Genomic DNA, 21,946 nt, shown 5'->3' on the forward strand with positions numbered 1-21,946 from the left:
TGGTGGCATTTCAGGCATTTGGTAGGCATTTTTGGCAAAGATTACTTAATCTTTAAATGCATTTTAACTGAGTCTGTGGATAATTTTAATAATAAAGGAAGACAGACGACCACTCACTCGATCTGTATATTTTATCTTATTACATTAAACGCACTCACGTGACGAGGTGTATTTTCATAGTGCCAGACAAAATTTGTAAGTTTAGCGCGACCGACCCTGGTTTTCAGATATTTTTATACTATCCATTAATTTCAGATAAATAGCTTCATCCCAAGACAAGTGCCTGTTTCCTCTCAACTCAAAAACAAAAGAAATGCTTCAAATCGCCTAAGTGACGCGTAGGGTTCCTACGGGCCACCGTAACAATGTACAAAACGACCTTTCAACGACATATGCAAGTAGCGTCGATATGACAAGTTTAGTATGCATGATACCACAGTGAAGTAATCTGGGTCTGCTGGTATACCGAGCACTTGCTGCACAAATTGAGCAAGACTGCAAGCTGAATTGACTGATATTTTAAAGAATCTAAATATTAAACCGACCGTGCAGGAAGATGTCAGTGAGCGTTCTGTTGGAGAATGTTGCGGGTTTCACTGGAGAGGGACCACACTGGGATGAGACGACTAACTGTCTGTACCACGTGGACATTGGGGGGAGTACTGTCCACCGCTGGGACGCTGGAACACAACAGAACAGCTCCGTTAATGTTGGTGAGTCGGTAAACTTCCTTAAAGTCTGAACGAAATTCCCGACGTTCCACGTACGTAACATATTCAGAAAGATGGGCCAAATCAGATGATCTTCTCCAAACAAGCTCTTAGGGGAAGACGAAAGTCACGAAAGGATGGTTACATGAAATCTTTTTCATAGATTATAGGCTATATGGAATTTCCTTTATCCTAATTATCAAATTATATTAGGGTATCTATTAATTTCCGATAGGCCTACTTGAAACGGTAATATTCTATCGAGTTCCCCAAACCCAAACCCAAAAATGAATGTTGAAGGACCAAACAAACGGTTATTTGGTTTTCAAAACAACAAAAATAATCTTAATAGAATCATATGCCTGGGACATTTATTTTTCACATCAGGTGGCTATACGGGGTTTGTGATTCCTTCCACTAAGGGCGATTTGATCATCGGTCTGGAGAATAAAATTGCCCGCCTAAACTGGGACACGAAAGAAGTCACTGAACTGGCCGAGGTCCAACACGGACAAAATACGAGGTTTAACGACGCCAAGTGCGATGCCTCGGGAAGGCTTTGGGCCGGTAAGTATTTTAAAAACTTTTTTGGATGTAATAATTATGATTATATATGCTTTAAAAGATACAGAAATTTCTCAGTTAAAGCAATCAGTTATACATCGCCAAATATTAGCAAATTGCTGACAAAAGACGGCGTTTTATAATTAAAATATATTCCAATTTCTAGGTACCATGTCTCGTGAATCGTACCCATCCCAGCCGGAGGATATCAAATTTGAGAAAGGGGCGTTCTATTCTTACAGCGTTGATGGGGTGATTAAACAACAACTGGACAAAATCACCTGTTCTAACGGCATGGCGTGGACCAAGGATAATTCCGTGATGTACTACATTGATTCTATCCCAAGGAAGGTGTACGCCTTTGACTTTGACATAAACAAAGGCACTTTAGGTGAGATTTAACTGAGGCAAAAATAGAACTAAAGCAAAAAAGTTTTGTAAATGTAGTTGTTGTTTTTGTCATCACAATATCACGTGTATTTTTGAAAGACGAAAAGAGCACAAAGATGTCAAAATGTATCCCTTTTATCCGTCTCAATCACATGTCGCTGTGTCCTTCAGCAAACCGTAAAGTGGCTATAGATTATGGAGACGAGAGCACGCTGTCTTCCCTGGGATATCCTGACGGGATGTGTATGGACACGGAAGGCAAGCTCTGGGTGGCATGTTATGGGGCTAGTAAAGTGATCAGATTTGATCCCGAGACAGGTATACATACAGCAACATAACAGAATATTTAAACAGCGAAATGGCACGTTAAATAAATAGGATAGACGTGATAAGTGACCTAGATATCAGTTATGAGATAATTTCTTATATACCATTATATCCGTCTATATGACTGATATAATTAAAGATGCATACAAAGTCAATTTTTTTGTCACAAAACCAACCAAATGCCAGCATATAGTTTCAAGTAGTATAACTAAGAGAATTACCAAAAGGCATTGTTTAATTTTACCCGAAAATGATGTTTGAACGGATTTTTCTGCAAGCATTTTATGCTGTACATTGTATGTCAATGGGACAGAAAAGTAGGTCACGAAAGTAGGTTAAATTTCCGACCAAAAGTTTAAAGAAAGGAGCAGTCTGAAGCTCTTTTATGACTGATCGAGTGATCTATTCAGTTTATCCCTTGGCATGTCGAATTTATTTAAAGTCGTATAAGAAACTAGTAGAAGTGGTTTACATGTGTTACTGGGAATCCACGCTCCATCGATGCTCGGTTCGTATGTACCTTTAATAGAGTGCCATCGAGTTTACGTCTGTTACGGATCAACACGACAATATAAGAATCCATAACTTAACACAAAGTCAATTTTATTTTGATTCATGATATTTAACTTATCCAACTACCCATACTGGGTCTGTATTTACCAAAAACGTAGACTCGTTCGTAACAGTAGTAGTAAGGATAAAATGTATATGGATTATTTGCATTTCAGGAAAACCGCTCCGGGAAATCAAGTTTCCAGATTCACAAAGAATCACCTCTTGTTGTTTTGGCGGTGCCAATTTTGACGAGTTGTTCGTCACCTCTGCTAAGAGTGTAGATCCTGCGGAAGATGTTAAGTTTCCCCTCGCGGGCTCCGTGTTTAGGGTCACTGGGCTGGGGGTGAAAGGATGCCCAGCGTCCAAATTCGATGGATAAAAGCTCAACTGGCGTTCTACGTCATCGAGGTTGTTTACAAACCTTTAATGTAGAAAACGAAAAAACTTTCTCCTTATGTTACCGATAATACAACCCATGGAGATAATAACAATAAAGATTTAATTAGCCACTGCACATATGAAATTATTTGAAAGACGAAATGATAAAAACCCCATTCAACACTTCATAAAAATTTTGTGCCACATTAATTTCAAGTTAATGATTATTGGATGTGTAAAAATTTGTATATCTTCTATTAGAAAACACCTAATTAACGCCACGTGCTAAGGTACAAGTATCAAATTCAATCGATCATCTGACAAAATGGCAGCAGAATAATTTTGTCAGTAAATAATGTATACATTAGTAATGTGTCGCATCTCTGGGGTTTTAGTGACTCAGATAAAACGGTTGCGAAATGCGTATTATAACACGGTAATGTTATACAATTTATCCGTCTTTATAGTAAAATCACAAGCCAAAGAGAAGCCAAAATTTAAAACAAAACTCTCTTTAAAGTAATAAATTAAGATATGAATGTACACCCCTTTTGAGATGACAGAAAAGGGAGACTCGGTGACGATTCTAAAATTGTAGAGGTACTTTGGCCTCATTATTTTCATTTGGCTCTTTTGATCTCTTCCACCAAAAATATAAAACAGGCATCACACCTGAGATAATTTCGTTAAAACCAGTCCCAGGTCCGAGCGTTATGGAACTTTCCAACCCGGAGAATATATACACATTCAGGTCAATTGTAACAAATATTGGAGTCCCTGTATTTACTTTTATTGATGTTCCTTTTATGTTGCACAGATACATATCCGCTTACTAATAGATTTAATGCACGCAATCAGTACGATTCCCTATAAAAACTGGGCCTCTAAAGTAAAGCGAGAGAGAGATCGCCACGACTGTCCCTGCCTGCGTGCCAGACTGTAGCCCGTATGTGAGGAATAAAGAGTACTTGAAACACAATATTATCTGCTGTGTTTATTCAAGTCGCCGTTCTCTTCAAAGGAGGGGGGGCGCGGATGTCGCGAGTGGAGGATTGATGATTAAATATCGTCATCGGCATTTGGATACGGTTTGTGGGAAACATCATTATTTTTCTATTACTATATTTTCGATAAAGGAACAGAAAAGCAATATTAATATTTAAGAATTGTGTTTATTATAAAGTATTGATTTAACTTTCCCATGTTAATTTCAAATATACACATATATAAAAACTCAACATGGTTTGTTCACTCTTATTAGCCTTCAAAGGTATTTTTATGATGGGAAACAAATGAAATAGAGCAATGTTCAGAACATCAAGTCTATGTCCATGTAATGTCCATGTCTATTGCTTATTGTTCAAACTGAGCCTTATTCTTGAGGAGATAAGCTGCTAGGTATTCTATTGGGTTTGGAGGCCTGAAAGAAGAAATGAAACCATGTGTTTATAAAATATGTGTGGGCTATGACAATACTTCACTTCTCAATACTTATAATAGACAACTTCAAACTGTAGGATATTAAACACACGTTGAGGACATAAACCACTTTATGTTAAACTTATCTAAGTACAAGTTATAACTGTTTGATCATATTTGAACAGATCAATATCATGAATCACTGTCACACAGAATACTAAAATTTACCGCCTCTTGACAAACCTCACAGCCTGTCAATTATCTTGACACAGTTTTAATTCATGAGGAATCCGATAGCAGAATTTGAATAAAACCATCACTTAAACATGGATTATGGACTTTTTCATTTTCCCAAATTGTAACATAGTTATTGTGAGTGTCAGGAAAGAAGGAAGTTGTATAGACATTACCTTTCTTTTCCTAAGACAGACATGCCCTGTATTAAGATAGGGACTACAGTCTGGTTTAGGTGTGTGTAGAAGATGTCTTACCTTTCTTTTCCTAAGACAGACATGCCCTGTATTAAGATAGGGACTACAGTCTGGTTTAGGTATGTGTAGAAGATGTCTTACCTTTCTTTTCCTAAGACAGACATGCCCTGTATTAAGATAGGGACTACAGTCTGGTTTAGGTATGTGTAGAAGATGTCTTACCTTTCTTTTCCTAAGACAGACATGCCCTGTATTAAGATAGGGACTACAGTCTGGTTTAGGTATGTGTAGAAGATGTCTTACCTTTCTTTTCCTAAGACAGACATGCCCTGTATTAAGATAGGGACTACAGTCTGGTTTAGGTATGTGTAGTAGATGTCTTACCTTTCTTTTCCTAAGACAGACATGCCCTGTAGTAAGATAGGGACTACAGTCTGATCTAGATAAGCTCTGGTAGGGAGAGACTGGAGATCTACTTTACTCCTCTTGGCTGGGGCTTCCATACTCTCTTTTTCACTTTGGATTATTTTCTGGACAAGGAAAAACAAATTAAATATTATAAGTAACTTTGGTGACTACCAATCATGCACAATTTACCTGGATAGATAACTTTTACTAATATTCAGATACTTAATTCTGCACATCTTTCTTTCTACTTAAAATAAAGGGATTTTCAATCAACTTATATACAAACCTCACAGCAATACAAAATGTAGCACGAAAATTCATGCGTTTGCACTCCTATTGATGACTCTGATATGTATTGGCTGTGCTAACACAGCCAATGCATATCAGATTTGTCTATAGGAGTGCTAACGCATGAATTTTCGTGCTATACAAAATGAAGTAAATCTTGTGCGGCACTAAAGGAAAAAAATATTCTGCCACTATTTTATGGGACAATGAACAACAACTTATTCATTTATCACAGAAGAATTATTTGTGAACATACTCTAATATTTGCACTAATTAAATTTCTATGACACTTGTAAGGGAGAAATTACCAGTATAAAAGACCTTCAATCTCAATCATTTTATACCATCTCATTTTATAAATAGAGAAAGAACTACAGAATCATAATTATTTTGGGTGATTGTGGCACTTACAATTAAATGTAAATGCAAATCTTGGCATAAAGGTTTCAGTGAAGAACCATTACCTGGATATTTTCTGCCAGCCCATGGTCAGCTTGCTGTGTTTCTGTGGTCAACTCAGGCTCAACAGAGGGAGCTTGTTGTGGATCTACGGTTAGAAATTAACACATGGTCATTTTTTCAAACACCAAATGTAATCTGTTTTAGTTCGCGTTCTGCCTTTACCATTAGGTTCCTTAATGTAAACGGGTTGAATTAACTTGAGCCAGAGATGTCTTTCATTCCCAAGTCAAATACATGGACATTTGACACGAAACTTCCAGCTGGGAGGAGCTTCGTGTACACAATTCTACTTCACTCGTAGAGTCGGAATACACAGTGCAACGATCCTGAACTAGAGTCGTACACTCTGGTTCACAGGTTCAGCATAACATCCGTAAGAAATGTCGACACAAACCACATGAAATTTCGATTTCTACTCCAGAGACAAAGCAGCATGTGTAAAGCTACTTAGAGTTAACAACACAATTGTTCAGCAAACATGACCTTTTAAACAGGTGTAGTAATTTGAAATCAAAAGTATATCAGATATCTAAGCTTAATTACTCAAATTTTACAAAGTAGTTCAGATATGAATGAAAAGAAAATACAAACCGTCCGCCATAGTGAAATCTTGTTGTTGGTGATGAACGGGTCTCGTGAATTCTCGTGTATCAGGGTACTCTTCTCCAAAGCACAGCCTCGTTTCCATTTAATAACTAGACAACAGCCCTCAATCTTTGGCACATAAATAATAACGATGTATAATTACTGGGAATCACTTGTCACTATAAACAGAAACTATGCAATGCACCCTTTGTTCTTATGTAATATTTTTGTTAATCTTTCTTATAAAAATGCACAAAAAAACTCAACAATAATAATATATAATTGTCAGGTTTCAAATTAAATCCAATGTTAGTTTGTACCAAACGAGCCACATCCGTTCATTTAATCAATTCTCATACTTCTTTAAATTTGCCAGATGTTGCTTGAACTGTGTTATGGTTAAGGCATCAATTCAAATATTTTTTTAATTCACTGGAAGAATAACGAGTCAACATTTTGATTTTTTGGTTATTCAACTGTTTATTTTGACACGTTTGTCTGTACATGTGTTTAACAATAATTATCAGTAACTACACATACACATAGCAACAGCATTTTGACAATCAACAATAGTACTTAAGTTGGATCTTCACTTGTACTACGACACATTATACACACTGCATGTATTCCACTAGTAATATTTTTTAAGATCTCATATTACACTCTGTATCCCACTGGTAAAATTCAATTTCTTAATTACCAGAAAACTAGCTCTTCTGAATATGACCATTATTGCCATTCTGTCTTCTGTAATATTTCAGAAAAAAAGATATTCTACAGTCATTTTTTTAATGACGTAATTAAAGCCACATTACTTTCATCATCTAGGAAACATTTCAAATGTATTGCCATCTACTCTTAGTGGTTTCCTTTTGAATTCATAGTAAGGTCGATGGCCACTTAAGCAAAAAAAAAAAAAAAAAAAAAAAAAAAAAAAAAAAAAAAAAAAAAGCAGCTTTCTGAGAAACTCGATCTTTTTTCAACTCTGCTATATTTAATGAACAGAAATTTCTTTTTAATCAGCTTTTCAGATTTAGTTGACGTGTAAACAACAACTTCATCAATGCTCAGTCATCTGCTTTTGTCTTCTTCTGCCGTGTGCTCTTCCTGACGGGAGCAGCCGCTGCTGTCTTCTTCTTCCCCCCTCTACCCCTCCCTCTCCCTCGCCCCACTACTGGGGATGGTTTATCATCTTTGGCCTCCCCTTCTTCCCCTGGTTCAGTCTCCTGAAGGTGAAAATAAGATACTTTAGCATATGTAGCTTCTGTAAATGACAACAAGGCATGACACTATAATCCCTGCCTCATCTTCACCAAACGGGACCAGGAGCAATTTAATAAAGAGATGTATTAGATATATAAATGTATTGACATTGTCAACATCACAAGAGAAGATAAAACATTAAACAGTGCATATTTGATATACAACAGTGTCAGGATCCTTGCTATAACTGTTCTGTTAGTCTACCTACCTGAGAATCCTCCGTCTCCATGTCCTCCTCTGTCTCCTTGGCAACCACTTCCTCTGTCTCCTTGACAACTGCTTCCCCCTTCTCTGCCTGGTCTGCTCTCTTCTGATCTAACTGTTCCCTCACTGATTTCGCCTTCTCTTCCTCTTCCTTCTGCTGCCTTTCCTTTTCCAGTAATTCCATTGCTTTCTTTTCATTTTCCTGTCTCTCCTTCTCCAACTGAGCTTTCACTTCTCTGTCTTTTCTCTCCATTTCTTGTTTTTCTTTTTGTAGTCTTTCTTTTTCTAATTGTTCTCTTGCTTTTTGGTCCTGCATTTCTTTTTCAAGTCTCTTTTGTTCAGCCTCTTTCATTTCTTTTTCAATTTTGTCCTTTTCTATTTTTTGTCTTGCTAATTTTTCTTTTTCCATCCTCTCCTTTTCTTGTTTTTCTTTTCCTTCATTTTCTTCTTTTTCCATTCCTTCATTAGAAGGTTCTTGTTTTTCTTCAGATTTTACTAGACTTGTTGAAGGGTTTGAAGCTGAAGAACAGATAAAATCATATTACATGTTAAAACTTGACATGCAGGTTATCATTCTCTTTCAAAACTGCATCTACTTTTATGAAGTAAGGGAACCTTTCTTTAAAGACATTTTGTGAGATATCTATTTTCTTATACACTGGTTTTAACTGCATGCATGGCTTATTGAATTTTTTCCTAGCATTAAAATAAATGATAATATAACAGATGAAAAATGTATTCAAATTCTCACTCAAAAGAAAAAAAAAGACTTAGAGAAGATATAAAATAAGACCAGGTATTGAAAAGCCTTATAAGTTTATAACAAAATAAGATGTAGTAACTATAAACATACCAGGTGGTGCAGAGACTGTGTGCTGTGTTGTGGTTTCTGTTGCAGTAGCTGTCACTGGGGGGACAGTCTTTGTTACACTGGAAGGCTGAGTCTTTACACTGGGTATAGGCTGTGTCTTAACACTGGGAGCACTCTGGGTCCTTACACTGGGAGGTGGAGGTCTATGGAAAGACTGTCCAAGAACACTAATGGCTTGTCCCCCCAGGACACTGATGGCTTGACCCTGGGGCTGTGGCACAGGTTCCCCTGGGGCTGGAGGCTGGGCCTGAAATCAAAGCAAACTTAGGTGGAACAACCACAAAGATGCATGTACTCAATAGAAAGAAATAAGCATTAGATGATGTTTATTTCATTTAAAATGGTAAGAAAAGAATGAATGAAATTTATCAAACCATTAGGTTTTATAAATTTTAGATTGATATTCAACCAACCTCTGATGTTGCCTTAAGTGCCTTTTCTTGCTGTATTCTCATCTGCTTCTGTCTTTCTTCTTCAAGTTTTTGCTGAAAGTAATCAAATGAAAATGTCTAATGCACTTAATGTAAAAGATACAGTCCGAAAAACTGTTTTCATTAATTAATATATTGATAGTAAAAATTAGGGAATGAACTGAGACTAACAATTATTCTATAAAAGAAATCAAAATCAAGTGGTAAATACAATATAATGTTTTATTTTTATGCAAAGTGATTTATATAATACATTAAAAAAAACTCCAATTGGACCTTTTTTATTATTTAGAATGGCAACTCATCTCACTTTAAAAAGCCGCTCCTTTTCCCTTTCTTCCGCCTCTTTTCTCTCAGCGTCTATCCTCTCCTGTTCAGCCTTAGCTTTGGCCTCAGCTGCCCGTTGCTCTTCCAGAGGGTCCCGCTCCAAGATGGCCGAAATTGCCTTGGGTATATGTGCCCTCTGGTGGAGGAAATGTTTACAGTTTTAAAGGGCTGTTGATATTGTAACTGAATTTTGGGTTAAAACAGATTACTTAATTTATAAAACTTACGTCAGGACAAGCCATAAAAAGTTGATTTATTTAATATTTAAATTCTAACACAGAAAACGGGTTTATCAAAGGAAAGACTTGGTTACATTCCTAGATGTGTGTACACATAATAGCCAGTCCCAGTGAGTGCTGGTTCAGGTTTTATACCTGATGAGGTGTTAGAGCCTGTACATGGTGGAGGAGGGGTTCTCTCAGGTCCGGACTGACTTCAAAGGCATTCTTCAGCTGAGGGGCAGGGAGCTGGAGTAACACCTGGAAGGATTGGGGCTTGGTCCTCTGGCAACACTTCACAAAACCTTCCCACACCTTCCTCTGCTTCCAAACCTAAAATATTCACAACATGATTAAATATAAAACCGTCTCACACCTTCCTCTGCTTCCAAACCTAAAGTTTTCACAACATGATTAAATATAAAACCTTCTCACACCTTCCTCTGCTTCCAAACCTAAAGTTTTCACAACATGATTAAATATAAAACCTTCCCAAACCTAGTACTTCCAAAACTGAAAACTTCACAACATGATCAAACATATAACTTTCCTATACTTTCCTCTGCTTCCAAACCTGAAATATTCACATCTGCTCAAACTTGAAGAGTACTGCTGTAGATGTAGAAAGGAAACAAATCTTTCAAGGAAAAGCTTGCTTAAAAGATTAGAAGAGTTATAAAGGTAAAGAAGAGTGTCCTAGATTGTGCCACCCACCTGTTTGGTGATCAGCCTCTGCAGTATATTCATGATGAACCCTATCAGCTTGGGGTACATGGTCAGGGACTGGATCACTGTCCTCATCAGTAATGTGGGAAGTGGACTCTGCTCCATCAACTTCTGCATCACCACAGCCAAGATTTCTTGAGTGTAGATGGACTTCTCAGCAAAACACAGGTTGGTGGCTGAAACAAAGGATCATGTCATTCACAATTTTGAAACCCGAGTTCTCAGCACATAGTCTCAACTGTAAACTTGAGTCCTCAACACATAGTCTCAACTGTAAACTCGAGTCCTCAGTTCACAGTAATCACTGTATCCTGGAGTCATTTTCAATAAAGGAATTAATCACCTTGGAATATAATGGAATGACATTTCAGCCAAAATAATTCAATAAATAGATGCACCAATGTTATAGTAATGTAGTGTTATACCAGTGTGTTGGTATCTTACCTTTGATTACTGTCTTCATGTCACATTTGTCAGGATCAATGTTGTGAAGAGAAATTAAAAGTTCATCTGGGGTTAGAGGACTGGAGTAGTCTGTTTCTGCTGAGACTGCAATTGACATGAAAAAACTGTTTTTAAACATAAAAAACACTAGTTATTTGTGTGTATTTGTAAATAAAGGGTTCAACACAAAATATTTCACATAGGCTACAAAATTCTACCTTCATTTTCCCCAATGCAAGCTGTCAGTGTCAAACTACATCAATTATAATTAGCACAGTGGTTTCTTTAGCATGTAACAGTTGTCAACCCATAAATTTTAGTTTTTCTACTCAAACTATAAACACAGTACTGACTTCCCACTCCTAGCAGCCTGTTGAACACCTCCTTCACTACCACTGGGTTCAGCTTGATCAGCTTGGGGAGTGCTCCCAGGACTTCCTTCTGCAATAACAACAGGGAGGCAGGTTTAACATGGGTCAAATGACCGTCCACAAAGTTAAACATGATAATTGTATATGGGGAGGAAATAATAACTTTACTTTGAACAATGGTCAAGGCTAGTCACAGCACACTCTCCACTGATCTGTCCACGCACTAGCTCCACTTTCTGCTGGTACAAAGCTGATCCATACTTTTGTATGCACTTTATTTTTAGTGGATCTAAAAAGACATAACTTTTAATAATTATTACCTTGGTCAGTCCATTGAGGACGGGGATCAAGAACCTGACATATATTACCTTGGTCAGTCCATTGAGGACGGGGATCAAGAACCTGACATATATTACCTTGGTCAGTCCATTGAGGACAGGGATCAAGAACCTGACATATATTACCTTGGTCAGTCCATTGAGGACAGGGATCAAGAACCTGACATATATTACCTTGGTCAGTCCATTGAGGACAGGGATCAAGAACCTGACATATATTACCTTGGTCAGTCCATTGAGGACAGGGATCAAGAACCTGACATATATTACCTTGGTCAGTCCATTGAGGACAGGGATCAAGAACCTGACATATATTACCTTGGTCAGTCCATTGAGGACAGGGATCAAGAACCTGACATCAGATACCCTCTTGTGATACAGATCTCGTACTCTCTCCACCAGCTCTGGTGATGGGGCAGCTGAAACAGTGAGAGTACACTTCATAATACAACTACATAAATGTCAATGAACACTAACCTATCATGTAATGTTACCTTTGCAAGTAAGAATATGTATTATCCTGGTGACCAGGGTCATATATGTGATAGAAATGATACCTTTGTCAGTAAGAATATGTATTATCCTGGTGACCAGGGTCATATATGTAATAGAAATGTTACCTTTGTCAGTAAGAATGTGTATTATCCTGGTGACCAGGGTCATATATGTGATAGAAATGTTACCTTTGTCAGTAAGAATGTGTATTATCCTGGTGACCAGTGTCAAATATGTAATAGAAATGTTACCTTTGCAAGTAAGAATGTGTATTATCCTGGTGACCAGTGTCATATATGTAATAGAAATGTTACCTTTGCAAGTAAGAATGTGTATTATCCTGGTGACCAGTGTCATATATGTAATAGAAATGATACCTTTGCCAGTAAGAATGTGTATTATCCTCGTGACCAGGGTCATATACGTGATAGAACTGTTACCTTTGTCAGTAAGAATGTGTATTATCCTGGTGACCAGGGTCTCGGCTCCCTTAGGGCAGTTCTCCACCATCAATAACAGCTCTGGGGACTGCATACCCATGGCTTTCACCTGGAACAACAAATATCTCACAGTGATATATACCAAGTAACTGTTTTATTTGAGACTATGACATAAATGTGACAAGTATTCACTTATTAAATGTACTTTTTAATTACTTTGTGCATAATTGTTTATATATCTAATACATCAAACTTACTGGAGTTTCTAGAACACGGAAGATGGTCCTCTTGATGTCTGGAGATGTGGCTGTGTACACTAATGCTAGCCTGAAAAGAGCCAAAAATTAATTAAGTTTCAAAACACGTGGATATCTTTAACAGAAATAATCACATACAGTAAAACAACAGCTGTGTAAATACAGACATATAAAGTATTATAACTAATGAAGAAAATGTGGACTTACTCATGAATGAGAGCATCATTGACAGGTAGTATTCCCAGGTATAGGTACAGACATAACTTGGCATTATCGTCTGTCCAGACATCTTGATATTCTAGAAAACAATCAAAATGAACAGTCAGAAATATAATGAATCACACCAACTTCTTTAATACTCTGAAAATTTCTAGGCAGTTTATATCCAACCCAAATCCACTACTACTGTAAACTAGTCTCACCTGGCCTCCCAGTGTTTGGACCAAATAATTTGGCAGGTGGTCGCGGCTGTGTTAAGTACCTCAGGTGGGTCAAAGCATGTTGCTAAAATACAGAAAATTTACTAAATAATTCTGGTAGTTATAGATAATTGGTCCGAACAATATTATTTGTCTAACAAGAAAAATGGAGAAGTAAGACTAAAAAAGTGTTAATGAATTTAATGATCAGGATTAAATAGTATGGTTAAATAAAATCCAGGGGGGTGTTTGTCTAGTTATGTCTGATGTCAGTGTATCTAAAGAGTTCAATGGCTGCCAGTTACCTCTATATGCTCCCTGAGGTCAGGCCTCTCGTACAGTTTCTTGGTTACCCTGGTAGCGATGTTCCTCACTTCTGGTTTCTCGTGGGAGGTAAAGTCCAGCAGGGCGTTGAGGAACTTCATTTTCTGATTGGGTCTCCGTAGCACCAGGTCTCTCACTGTGGACATCCCAAGGTACACTCTGGACTGGAAACAGAATAACAAAGTGGGTGACATTTTCTGTCTTTGTACCATTGTTATACACAGTAAAAACTCCATCATGATCTTATAGAGTTTATGTGCAAGTTCATACAGAGAAGACGAAAAAGAAAAGCTAGTCTAAGCAAATTGGAGAGGTAAACTTTTTTTGCAAAATATCCCTGCATATATATGTACTCCATCAATAACTGGGGTATCATTTTCAATTAAATCACGCTTTGATATTGTTTCCACGAACAAATTCCACCCTTGAGCCTCTCTTACCTCATCCTGGCAATACTTCTTCAGTACATGTACAGCATTGTCTGTAATACTTGGGGCTTCTAGCAGGAGTCTACTGAATAACCTGGTGGACAATATCAATAACACACGCTTGAATTATTCAGAAACTTACATATTTCAAATCACTGATGCCCAAGCTACTTATTTCATTTACCTCATTTAACACACAATGCACAATTAACACATGTGGAAAAAAAAAAGCAGAGGAAAAACGTCACAGTCATTTGTTTGTGTGATGTAAGATCCCCAAGAGCTGTGGAAGAGAGCATTTATCCTTCTTTCTGGTTGGGTCTATTCAGTACTAAGAGAGTATTTATCCTTCTTTCTGGTTGGGTCTATTCAGTACTAGGAGAGAACTTACCCTTCTTTTTGATCTGGTCTGTTCAGAAGACCAGTCAATAGCCTGGTCAAGCATTCATCATAGGCATGGCTACTCTTCTTCTCTCCACTGGTCACCGTGTAGCCCTGGTAGTTAGCATACTCCTGGTACAGCCACGCAAACGCCAGGTCAGAGCGGTTACGTAGGTCCTCAAATATATAGTCTATCAGCACTGAATAGAAAAAGAATTGTGAATAGGATAATGTAAGTTAGCTACCATTTAATAATAATAACCACAATACATAAAATGAGAAGTCTTCATTATCTATCACCCGAAACAATCTTATTCTGACAAACAAGTAGTGATTTGTGTTCAAATCTTAAGAAACTAGTAACACTTAAGTGACATCAGAGTCTGTATGGACCAAGTTACCAGTCTGTGCCAAAAACTTCTTACTAGCTTGGTGCCTCTTTAGGTGGATACTTGACTGAGACTAGTGTCTAGCAGCGATGTAAGAATTGGATAGCCCAACCATAAGGTTTTCACAAGACTTTGTTTTAATTTAAGATCCCGTGAGACAATTAACTAAACAGCCATAATACAGTCAAATGTGATCAGAATAAGTACAGCGTTCAAACCATTCCTTTCAGAACACTCCTCTACAAGATAACCAGAACACTGTGAAAACTAAGGTTAGAGTTACTACATGTCTCACAGCACTTACTGGTCTTCAGCTCTCCTCCAAACTGTGCCACAAGTCCTGCTAACAACTTGTTCCTAGACTGCAGGATGCCTGATGACATAGACTGCTCTGGGAAAACAAGGAAAAACTTGTTGTAATATCACAACTTAGGGTTAAACATATGCAGTTATTTCCATCTAGCCAGACAGCAAAATATATCCCTATTCTGGAATGGAATGTGTATATAAGTTAACATTGCTAAAATATACTTTTAAATCTTCATCTTTTAAACAACTATATTTTAACACTGTAATTTCCAAATGAGCATCAAATAAGCACTGTCATGATGCAATTACACTACAGGATTAGAAGAAGTTCAGTATTCTATAAAGCATGGAGTTGCAGATAATTCCAATTTCTGAAATATCTTCTGTTTCTTACTGTCTGCTCTGAGAATTCTGGTGATGGCGCTGGCGGCCATGTCATCCAGCTGCTCTGGTTTCAGAGGCTTGGTGACACTGGCCAACTTAAACTGTCTCAGTCCACCAGGAGTTTTCTTTGGAGCAACAGCCTGAAATCATTGGTATACAACAAATCATAACAAATACTACAGGAGCTTTCTTTGGAGCAAAAGCCTGAAATCATATGTATACAACAAATCATAACAAATACTACAGGAGCTTTCTTTGGAGCAACAGCCTGAAATCATATGTATACAACAAATCATAACAAATACTACAGGGTTTTTCTTTTGAGCAACAGCCTGAAATCATAAGTAGGCAACATATGCTAACAAATACTTGAGAATTTTAAGGGATGATTTTGTTTTTGGTGATAATGACCTATATTAAAAATGTAATATATGAATCCTTTTAGTTGTTTGAAAGTTGTTTGTTGAATTCCACACAGAACAATACACAAAGCTTTGATTTACCGGCAGAGGTGGCAGGAAGATGCTCTTTGTTGCCTCTTTGTCTTCTTTGACTCCTGCAGCAGTAGATCCACCTGGCAAATATAAATGGTATTAACATATATTTGGGTTCACCTGTATCAATACTATAAAGAAGCAATAAAGAAAAGTGTCACAGTACTGATAAATTCAAATGAACATTTAAAAAATGATTTACATGTGTTGGCTGACTTTACAAGTTTACCCACAGCCTGTCTTACCTACAAGTGTCTGTATAGTGTGTTTTGGTGAAGGTGCTTGGTCTTCGTCCTCTTCCTCCACGTCAACAGCAGCTGAACTAGAGGCTTTGTCTTTCTCCTGGAGTTTCTTGGCCTCAGTGAAGCCGTGTCCATAGCCCGCGGCCACCAGTTGAGTAGCTAGGAGTCTGGACATGTGCTTTATTTGTGCCTGAGTGCCTGCCGCAGCAATAGGGGTGTATGTAGCTTGGAAAGAGGCAGGCAAGGTGTCTGGTAACATCACCTGGAAGAGCGAAACAAGAAAAGATGAACACAGCAGGTCATCCACACTGTAGTGACCCAAATGACTCTCATTTCATGTCCTCTGGAGTAAAAAAAAAAACACTACCAAAATATACGTCAAGATAGCATACTACCTACAGAGCCAACAGCCCTCAGGGAGAGGAGTCTTACAACAGAGAACACTATGCCTGTCAGACTCACCTAGTCTGCTTTTAAAAGAGATAATCAAGCAACCTAAACCGATTGAATAATTGGTTATGAATATTATCTTAGTATCAGTCAGTCCACTATTTACCATGCTGAGAAGTACAAGATCTGCCACGTTGTGTGGATTCAGCCGCGGCACCAGCTCCTCGGCCGTGACATCAATGGCCGACTGCTGGGATGTGGTCGTCTGCTGCTTCCCACCACCCAATGTTACAAATGGTGTCTCATCAACATCATCATCTTCTATTTTAGTCTAAGCAAAAGAGAGGGAAATAATGAAAAACATAGGGTTTTTAAAGGGATATTTTATTTATTGAACCATTCATTCATTAAGTTTGATGCAATACTTACATCATAGAAAAAAAAAACAAAAAAACATTTAACTGATTATATCACAAAAAAAAAAAAAAAAACAATTACAACAGCAGTAACATAAAGAATGGTGAAAAGTCTCCAATAAAAAAATTGCTGAACATTGAAAATAATGAAATAAATCATAGGTCCATTGATTTTCCAAAAATTCCCCAGTATCAATGAAAAGAAATCCTCCTACCTCCATCTTTGCCTTTTTGGCCTGCTGTTGACCAGCTTCTAGTTTTCTTTTTCTATTTTCATCAATTTTAGGCATGGCTTTTACAACCTGGTTGAGAAAATAAAAATCAAATGTATATCTGACATTTAACCATTTTATTGTTGCCCCTTTTAGCATTATTTTCTTTAACTTCTTCATAACAAATGTGTCTGAACTAATACCAGGAACAGTCTGAGCAGACGGTTCACTATTATATTTACGACAGCCCAAGTTTCATATCAATACCTCCATCTGTGTGGCCCCGAGGTCAGTGAGTAGTGTGGTGACCTGAGGGTGGTATTCTACACAGCCAGGGTGCTTCAGCAGGATCAACAACTGCATCTTCATGTTCTTACGTACACTGTTCACCTGGGATTTAGCCAGAGTGGGAGGGAGGTTCACTGAAATACAGCAGTCTTTTATTATAACTCAGGGACTTAGCCAGAGTGGGAGGAAGGTTCACTGAAATATTGCAGTCTTTTATTATAACTCAGGGACTTAGCCAGAGTGGGAGGGAGGTACACTGAAATATTGCAGTCTTTTATTATAACTCAGGGATTTTGCCAGAGTAGGAGGGAGGTTCACTGAAATACAGCAGTCTTTTATCATAACCCAATCTTGAATTTTGAGCCAATTTCTATGTTTTTTGTAAGGCAAACTGAATGATGTAACACCTAAAGATTAAATTGTTTATCCAGATTAATAGACAGTAGTGTTTACTAGAAAACTAGACTCAGTATAAGTTTGTATAAGTTAATTTCACTAGTCAATTTCTTCCAAAGGAGACAACCAAACCTCAGGCTCACAAAACTTTTCTTTAAATCAAACATTTGCTGGAAACAATTCTGTTCTACAACTAAGATGACTTGGCTTACCGTGTAAGGATTCAAAGGCCTGCACCACCCTGGACATGAACTGTGGCCTCTGTTTGGCAATGGAGGTGAGACTTCCCATACAGGCCATTAAGTTCACACTGAGGTCATAGAAATAATTGTCTGGTATAGTGCATATAATATAATGCAAACATGAAAATAGGTTTGTTTATGATTCTGTAACTGTTGACTTTCAACAACCCAAGATCTTATATCTTTAACTTGTTGAATGTAAATGCTGCTAAGAGGTAAAAGAAAACCAAAATCACCCCCCTCCCCCGCCTTTCTTGATAAATTCTTTACCTTGAGATGTGTGCCGAGGCTTGGTATTCCAGTAAGGCATCCAGAGCTTTGTTGCCTTCTTCTTCCAACTTCTTGAACTTGAGATACTTGTGTTTTTCATCTATTTGATCTAGAGAGATGTCACTCTCTGATTTCTTTGGTATTTCAGAGTCCTGGAAGAAAATGAAATGTTCTTATTTTGAGGGAGATGTCACTTTTGAGAAAATGTCAATTTCTGATTTCTTTGACATTTTAGAGTTCTGCCAGAAAATAAATGGTTTTTATTTTGCTTCTTTCTGGTTCCTTTTTACCCAGGGTAACTTTTGTTGAATACTAAGGAAAGCTTAATGTGTGACATATATACATGGACTCAACACAAATATACAGATATCAAGCAAGGGACTAAGTAATATAGCCTAGCCCAACATATAACAACCTTAACCTATTTCAACTTTAACGTACCCATATATACACCTACAGTACCTCTGTCAATACAGAGTGAATGCCTAGGTTAAGCCTACTCTCACATTAGAACACACACGCACCCACGCACACACCTACCTCTGTCTTTGCAGAGAGAGTGACTACCAAGGCTTCAATGAACTTGATTGCATGGGTGCGAATACTGAAACAAAAGATAATATCTGAAATAAGTCCCAGTTTGTAAATATGCAGCCAGTCACACTTGCAATGATTTTTAGAACTCTTTAAGTATTTTGTATTTTGGAATGCAGAAATATTACAAATGTGTTGTTGTTCTTGTTGCAAGCTAAAAAATGTAACTGTAAATAGCATATAAGACAGACACTATTCAGAATAATTGGAGTCATGTTTTACCCATCATTTTCTGAGTCCATAAGATCCACAATCCTGTCTTTGATCCTGACCAGAAACTGCCAGGTTTGGTCCATGGTCTCTGTGATAATCTTAGACTTACACAGCCACTGAAACAAATAACATGCTGGCCATTGACAGATATGAGGACAAAATACACTCACTCAACAGTCTTATTGAAATACTTCAATTACATTTTATGTCCCAAGTGATTATAACCACTTCTTCATATGATACAATACCCAAAAAGTTTGAAAAATTGAAGTTACCTGTAATGCCACTTTATACAGTTGTATCATGGACAGTATAACCTACCTGTAATACCACTTTATACAGCTGTATCATGGACAGTATAACCTACCTGTAATGCCACTTTATACAGCTGTATCATGGACAGTATAACCTACCTGTAATGCCACTTTATATAGCTGTATCATGGACAGTATAACCTACCTGTAATGCCACTTTATACAGCTGTATCATGGAAAGTATAACCTACCTGTAATGCCACTTTATACAGCTGTATCATGGACAGTATAACCTACCTGTAATGCCACTTTATACAGCTGTATCATGGACAGTATAACCTACCTGTAATGCCACTTTATACAGCTGTATCATGGACAGTATAACCTACCTGTAATGCCACTTTATACAGCTGTATCATGGACAGTATAACCTTCTTCTGAACTTGGATGTTGTCATCTTGAAGTAAGATATTCAAGTTGCTGACAATTTTGGACAATATTTCTGGATCCCGCTTGCTGAAAGACAAGTTCAATGTGCAATCAATATCTCTGTAATACTTCACCCAGCTTTACACCTCAATAGAAGATTCACGTCCTGTCTATTCCTATCTTTACCCTGGCTAGTAATACCATACAAAGGAGGGGTTCAGATCTTGATTGAATGTCTTGAGAGTAGTAACTGCTGTGATAAGTTATTTTTCCTGACAATATATTCTCTGTGTTAACTCACTCCTTACCATGCTTCCTCCATAAAACCAATGATGAACCTGCGGACATCGGAGGACTTGTCTGTTTGAAATGCAAGCATCTCCTGGAACACAAAAGGTAAACCACAGTTCACACCCGATATATGTATTAACAATTCTACTATACATTATTTTCCTTCACTACAAACATATCTTTTATTAACTACTGTTTTTTAACATGGCATAAAGACTAAGTGCATATGGTTTGACAAAATAATTAAAATATGTAGATTTATATTTCATCAGATTATGAAGTATAACTGGAGATGACAGACAAAATGTGCCTCATAATTTAGAGTATCCACAACTTTAGCATTGGCACCTGAAGATGTATACATTCATCATGCCAGTCTGTTGGGAACTTACATCTAAGAAATTATCCAGCAGATTTGGGTCTTTATTGATGATCAACTCTTGTACCTGGAAAGACAAAAAAATGAGTGTCATCAATACCTATCTTTTCTGTAATCTGATAGTAGCCCGTTAACTTAATATGTTATAACAGTATATTTTCCCATACATTTAATATATGTACAATGTATATAAGGAAAAACATTTGTATTATAATTAGCAAATAATCTGTTCTTTAAATCAACAAAAGGCAGAGCTGCCACAAGAAATTGAACAAAAATATTGTGAAGGCACTGAATAAAAAATATGTTAGAAAGATGTTTTATAGCCAAATTTTTTATTTCTAAATTTCCAACAGTTTTTACTTGAATAAAAAGAACATCCCATCTTTATACATACCTGTTTTAAGTTGCCTATTCTTTGTACATCTTTTTGTAGCAATGAGGCCTGGTTAATCAGTTCAACCACCTGTAATGTAATTATTGTATAAATATAATATAAAAATAAAAATTAATATGGACGGATTCTCATACAATCAGTAAAGAGATTAAAATGAGACAACATGATGTCAAAATCACACGTATAAACAAGTACATGTATAAAGACATTCATCGGTGACCAGGTTGGCAAATTCTATCACCTCAAGTTTTTGAAAAGACAAGTTCAATGTAAAGACCTATCCCATGTAGGGGAGAGAGAGAGAGAGAGAGAGAGAGAGAGAGAGAGAGAGAGAGAGAGAGAGAGAGAGAGAGAGAGAGAGAGAGAGAGAGAGAGAGAGAGAGAGAGATCAAGCAAAATAATTAGATATGACCTTTGCAAAGACGTTGCAGCAATATTTTACACTGTTGTTGTTACAACACGAACATACATAATGTCAACCACACTTGGCATTCATTATCAATAACAAACAATGAGAAATGCTTGAGATATATAACTTATAATTAGTATGTCATTTTACCCGGTCATAAGTTGACATGGTCTCAGCAACAGCCGTGTCCTCATCTTCAAAGAATTGTGCAGCTGTACTTCGTCGTAAATTTGTAGCCATATTTTATTACAACAACAAAAGCTGCAGCGTGGGCAGCCGGCAAGTATGACTTCTTTCACAAATGGCCGCTGTTTACCTGATTAGTTCCGATAAACGGGGGTTTTGAAGAAATTCTTTTAATATGATTTTAATGAGAGAACAGTATTCTATATATGCTTTTTATGCAAAAGAGACATAAAGCTACGACTATATATTCCTAAAGCAAGTTTTTAAATATTTTTGTTACTCATAATCTGATTACCGGTTCGGAATTA

General features: G+C 37.1%; 2 protein-coding genes and 1 long non-coding RNA gene across 8 annotated transcripts; 1 reads left to right on the forward strand and 2 right to left on the reverse strand.

The window, feature by feature from the left end:
- The first annotated feature begins 372 nt into the window (after positions 1–372).
- LOC106181504 (regucalcin) lies at positions 373–3,903 on the forward strand. Its single transcript, XM_013565887.2, has 5 exons — positions 373–713; positions 1,098–1,277; positions 1,441–1,665; positions 1,836–1,982; positions 2,720–3,903. Exons 1-5 carry the CDS (start codon positions 557–559, stop codon positions 2,923–2,925), a joined length of 915 nt encoding a protein of 304 aa, XP_013421341.2. The 5' UTR covers positions 373–556; the 3' UTR covers positions 2,926–3,903.
- A 173-nt stretch (positions 3,904–4,076) lies between these two features.
- LOC147763797 (uncharacterized) lies at positions 4,077–5,150 on the reverse strand. The gene is made up of 2 exons (XR_015332671.1): positions 4,754–5,150; positions 4,077–4,344 (listed from the first exon to the last, which is right to left on the reverse strand). It is a non-coding gene; the product is annotated as an uncharacterized LOC147763797 (long non-coding RNA).
- Positions 5,151–5,934: 784 nt separating this feature from the next.
- Positions 5,935–21,781, reverse strand: LOC106181495 (symplekin). 6 transcript variants are annotated; one of them, XM_087003152.1, is made up of 35 exons: positions 21,603–21,781; positions 21,044–21,112; positions 20,660–20,713; positions 20,285–20,358; positions 19,979–20,063; positions 19,753–19,794; positions 19,303–19,409; positions 19,027–19,090; positions 18,487–18,638; positions 18,187–18,284; positions 17,558–17,712; positions 17,294–17,380; positions 16,829–16,993; positions 16,276–16,534; positions 16,040–16,110; positions 15,547–15,676; positions 15,148–15,234; positions 14,465–14,654; positions 14,086–14,167; positions 13,627–13,809; positions 13,325–13,406; positions 13,110–13,200; positions 12,903–12,972; positions 12,646–12,754; positions 12,029–12,129; positions 11,355–11,442; positions 11,002–11,106; positions 10,546–10,733; positions 9,988–10,164; positions 9,597–9,749; positions 9,269–9,340; positions 8,838–9,102; positions 7,989–8,503; positions 6,524–7,743; positions 5,935–6,017 (listed from the first exon to the last, which is right to left on the reverse strand). In XM_087003152.1, exons 1-34 carry the CDS (start codon positions 21,690–21,692, stop codon positions 7,585–7,587), a joined length of 4,419 nt encoding a protein of 1,472 aa, XP_086859278.1. In that variant the 5' UTR covers positions 21,693–21,781; the 3' UTR covers positions 5,935–6,017; positions 6,524–7,584. The 6 variants fall into 6 exon arrangements, with proteins under 6 accessions (XP_086859278.1, XP_086859279.1, XP_086859280.1 ...); XM_087003153.1 differs by lacking the exon at positions 19,753–19,794 and adding an exon at positions 11,693–11,726 and having other exon boundaries at positions 12,063–12,129; positions 19,937–20,063; XM_087003154.1 differs by lacking the exon at positions 19,753–19,794 and adding an exon at positions 11,741–11,774 and having other exon boundaries at positions 12,063–12,129; positions 19,937–20,063.
- Between the last annotated feature and the right edge of the window lie 165 nt (positions 21,782–21,946).

The sequence above is a fragment of the Lingula anatina genome, chromosome 2, assembly GCF_051362555.1.
Source record: "Lingula anatina isolate TDL-2025a chromosome 2, LinAna3.0, whole genome shotgun sequence".
NCBI lineage: Eukaryota > Metazoa > Brachiopoda > Lingulata > Lingulida > Lingulidae > Lingula > Lingula anatina.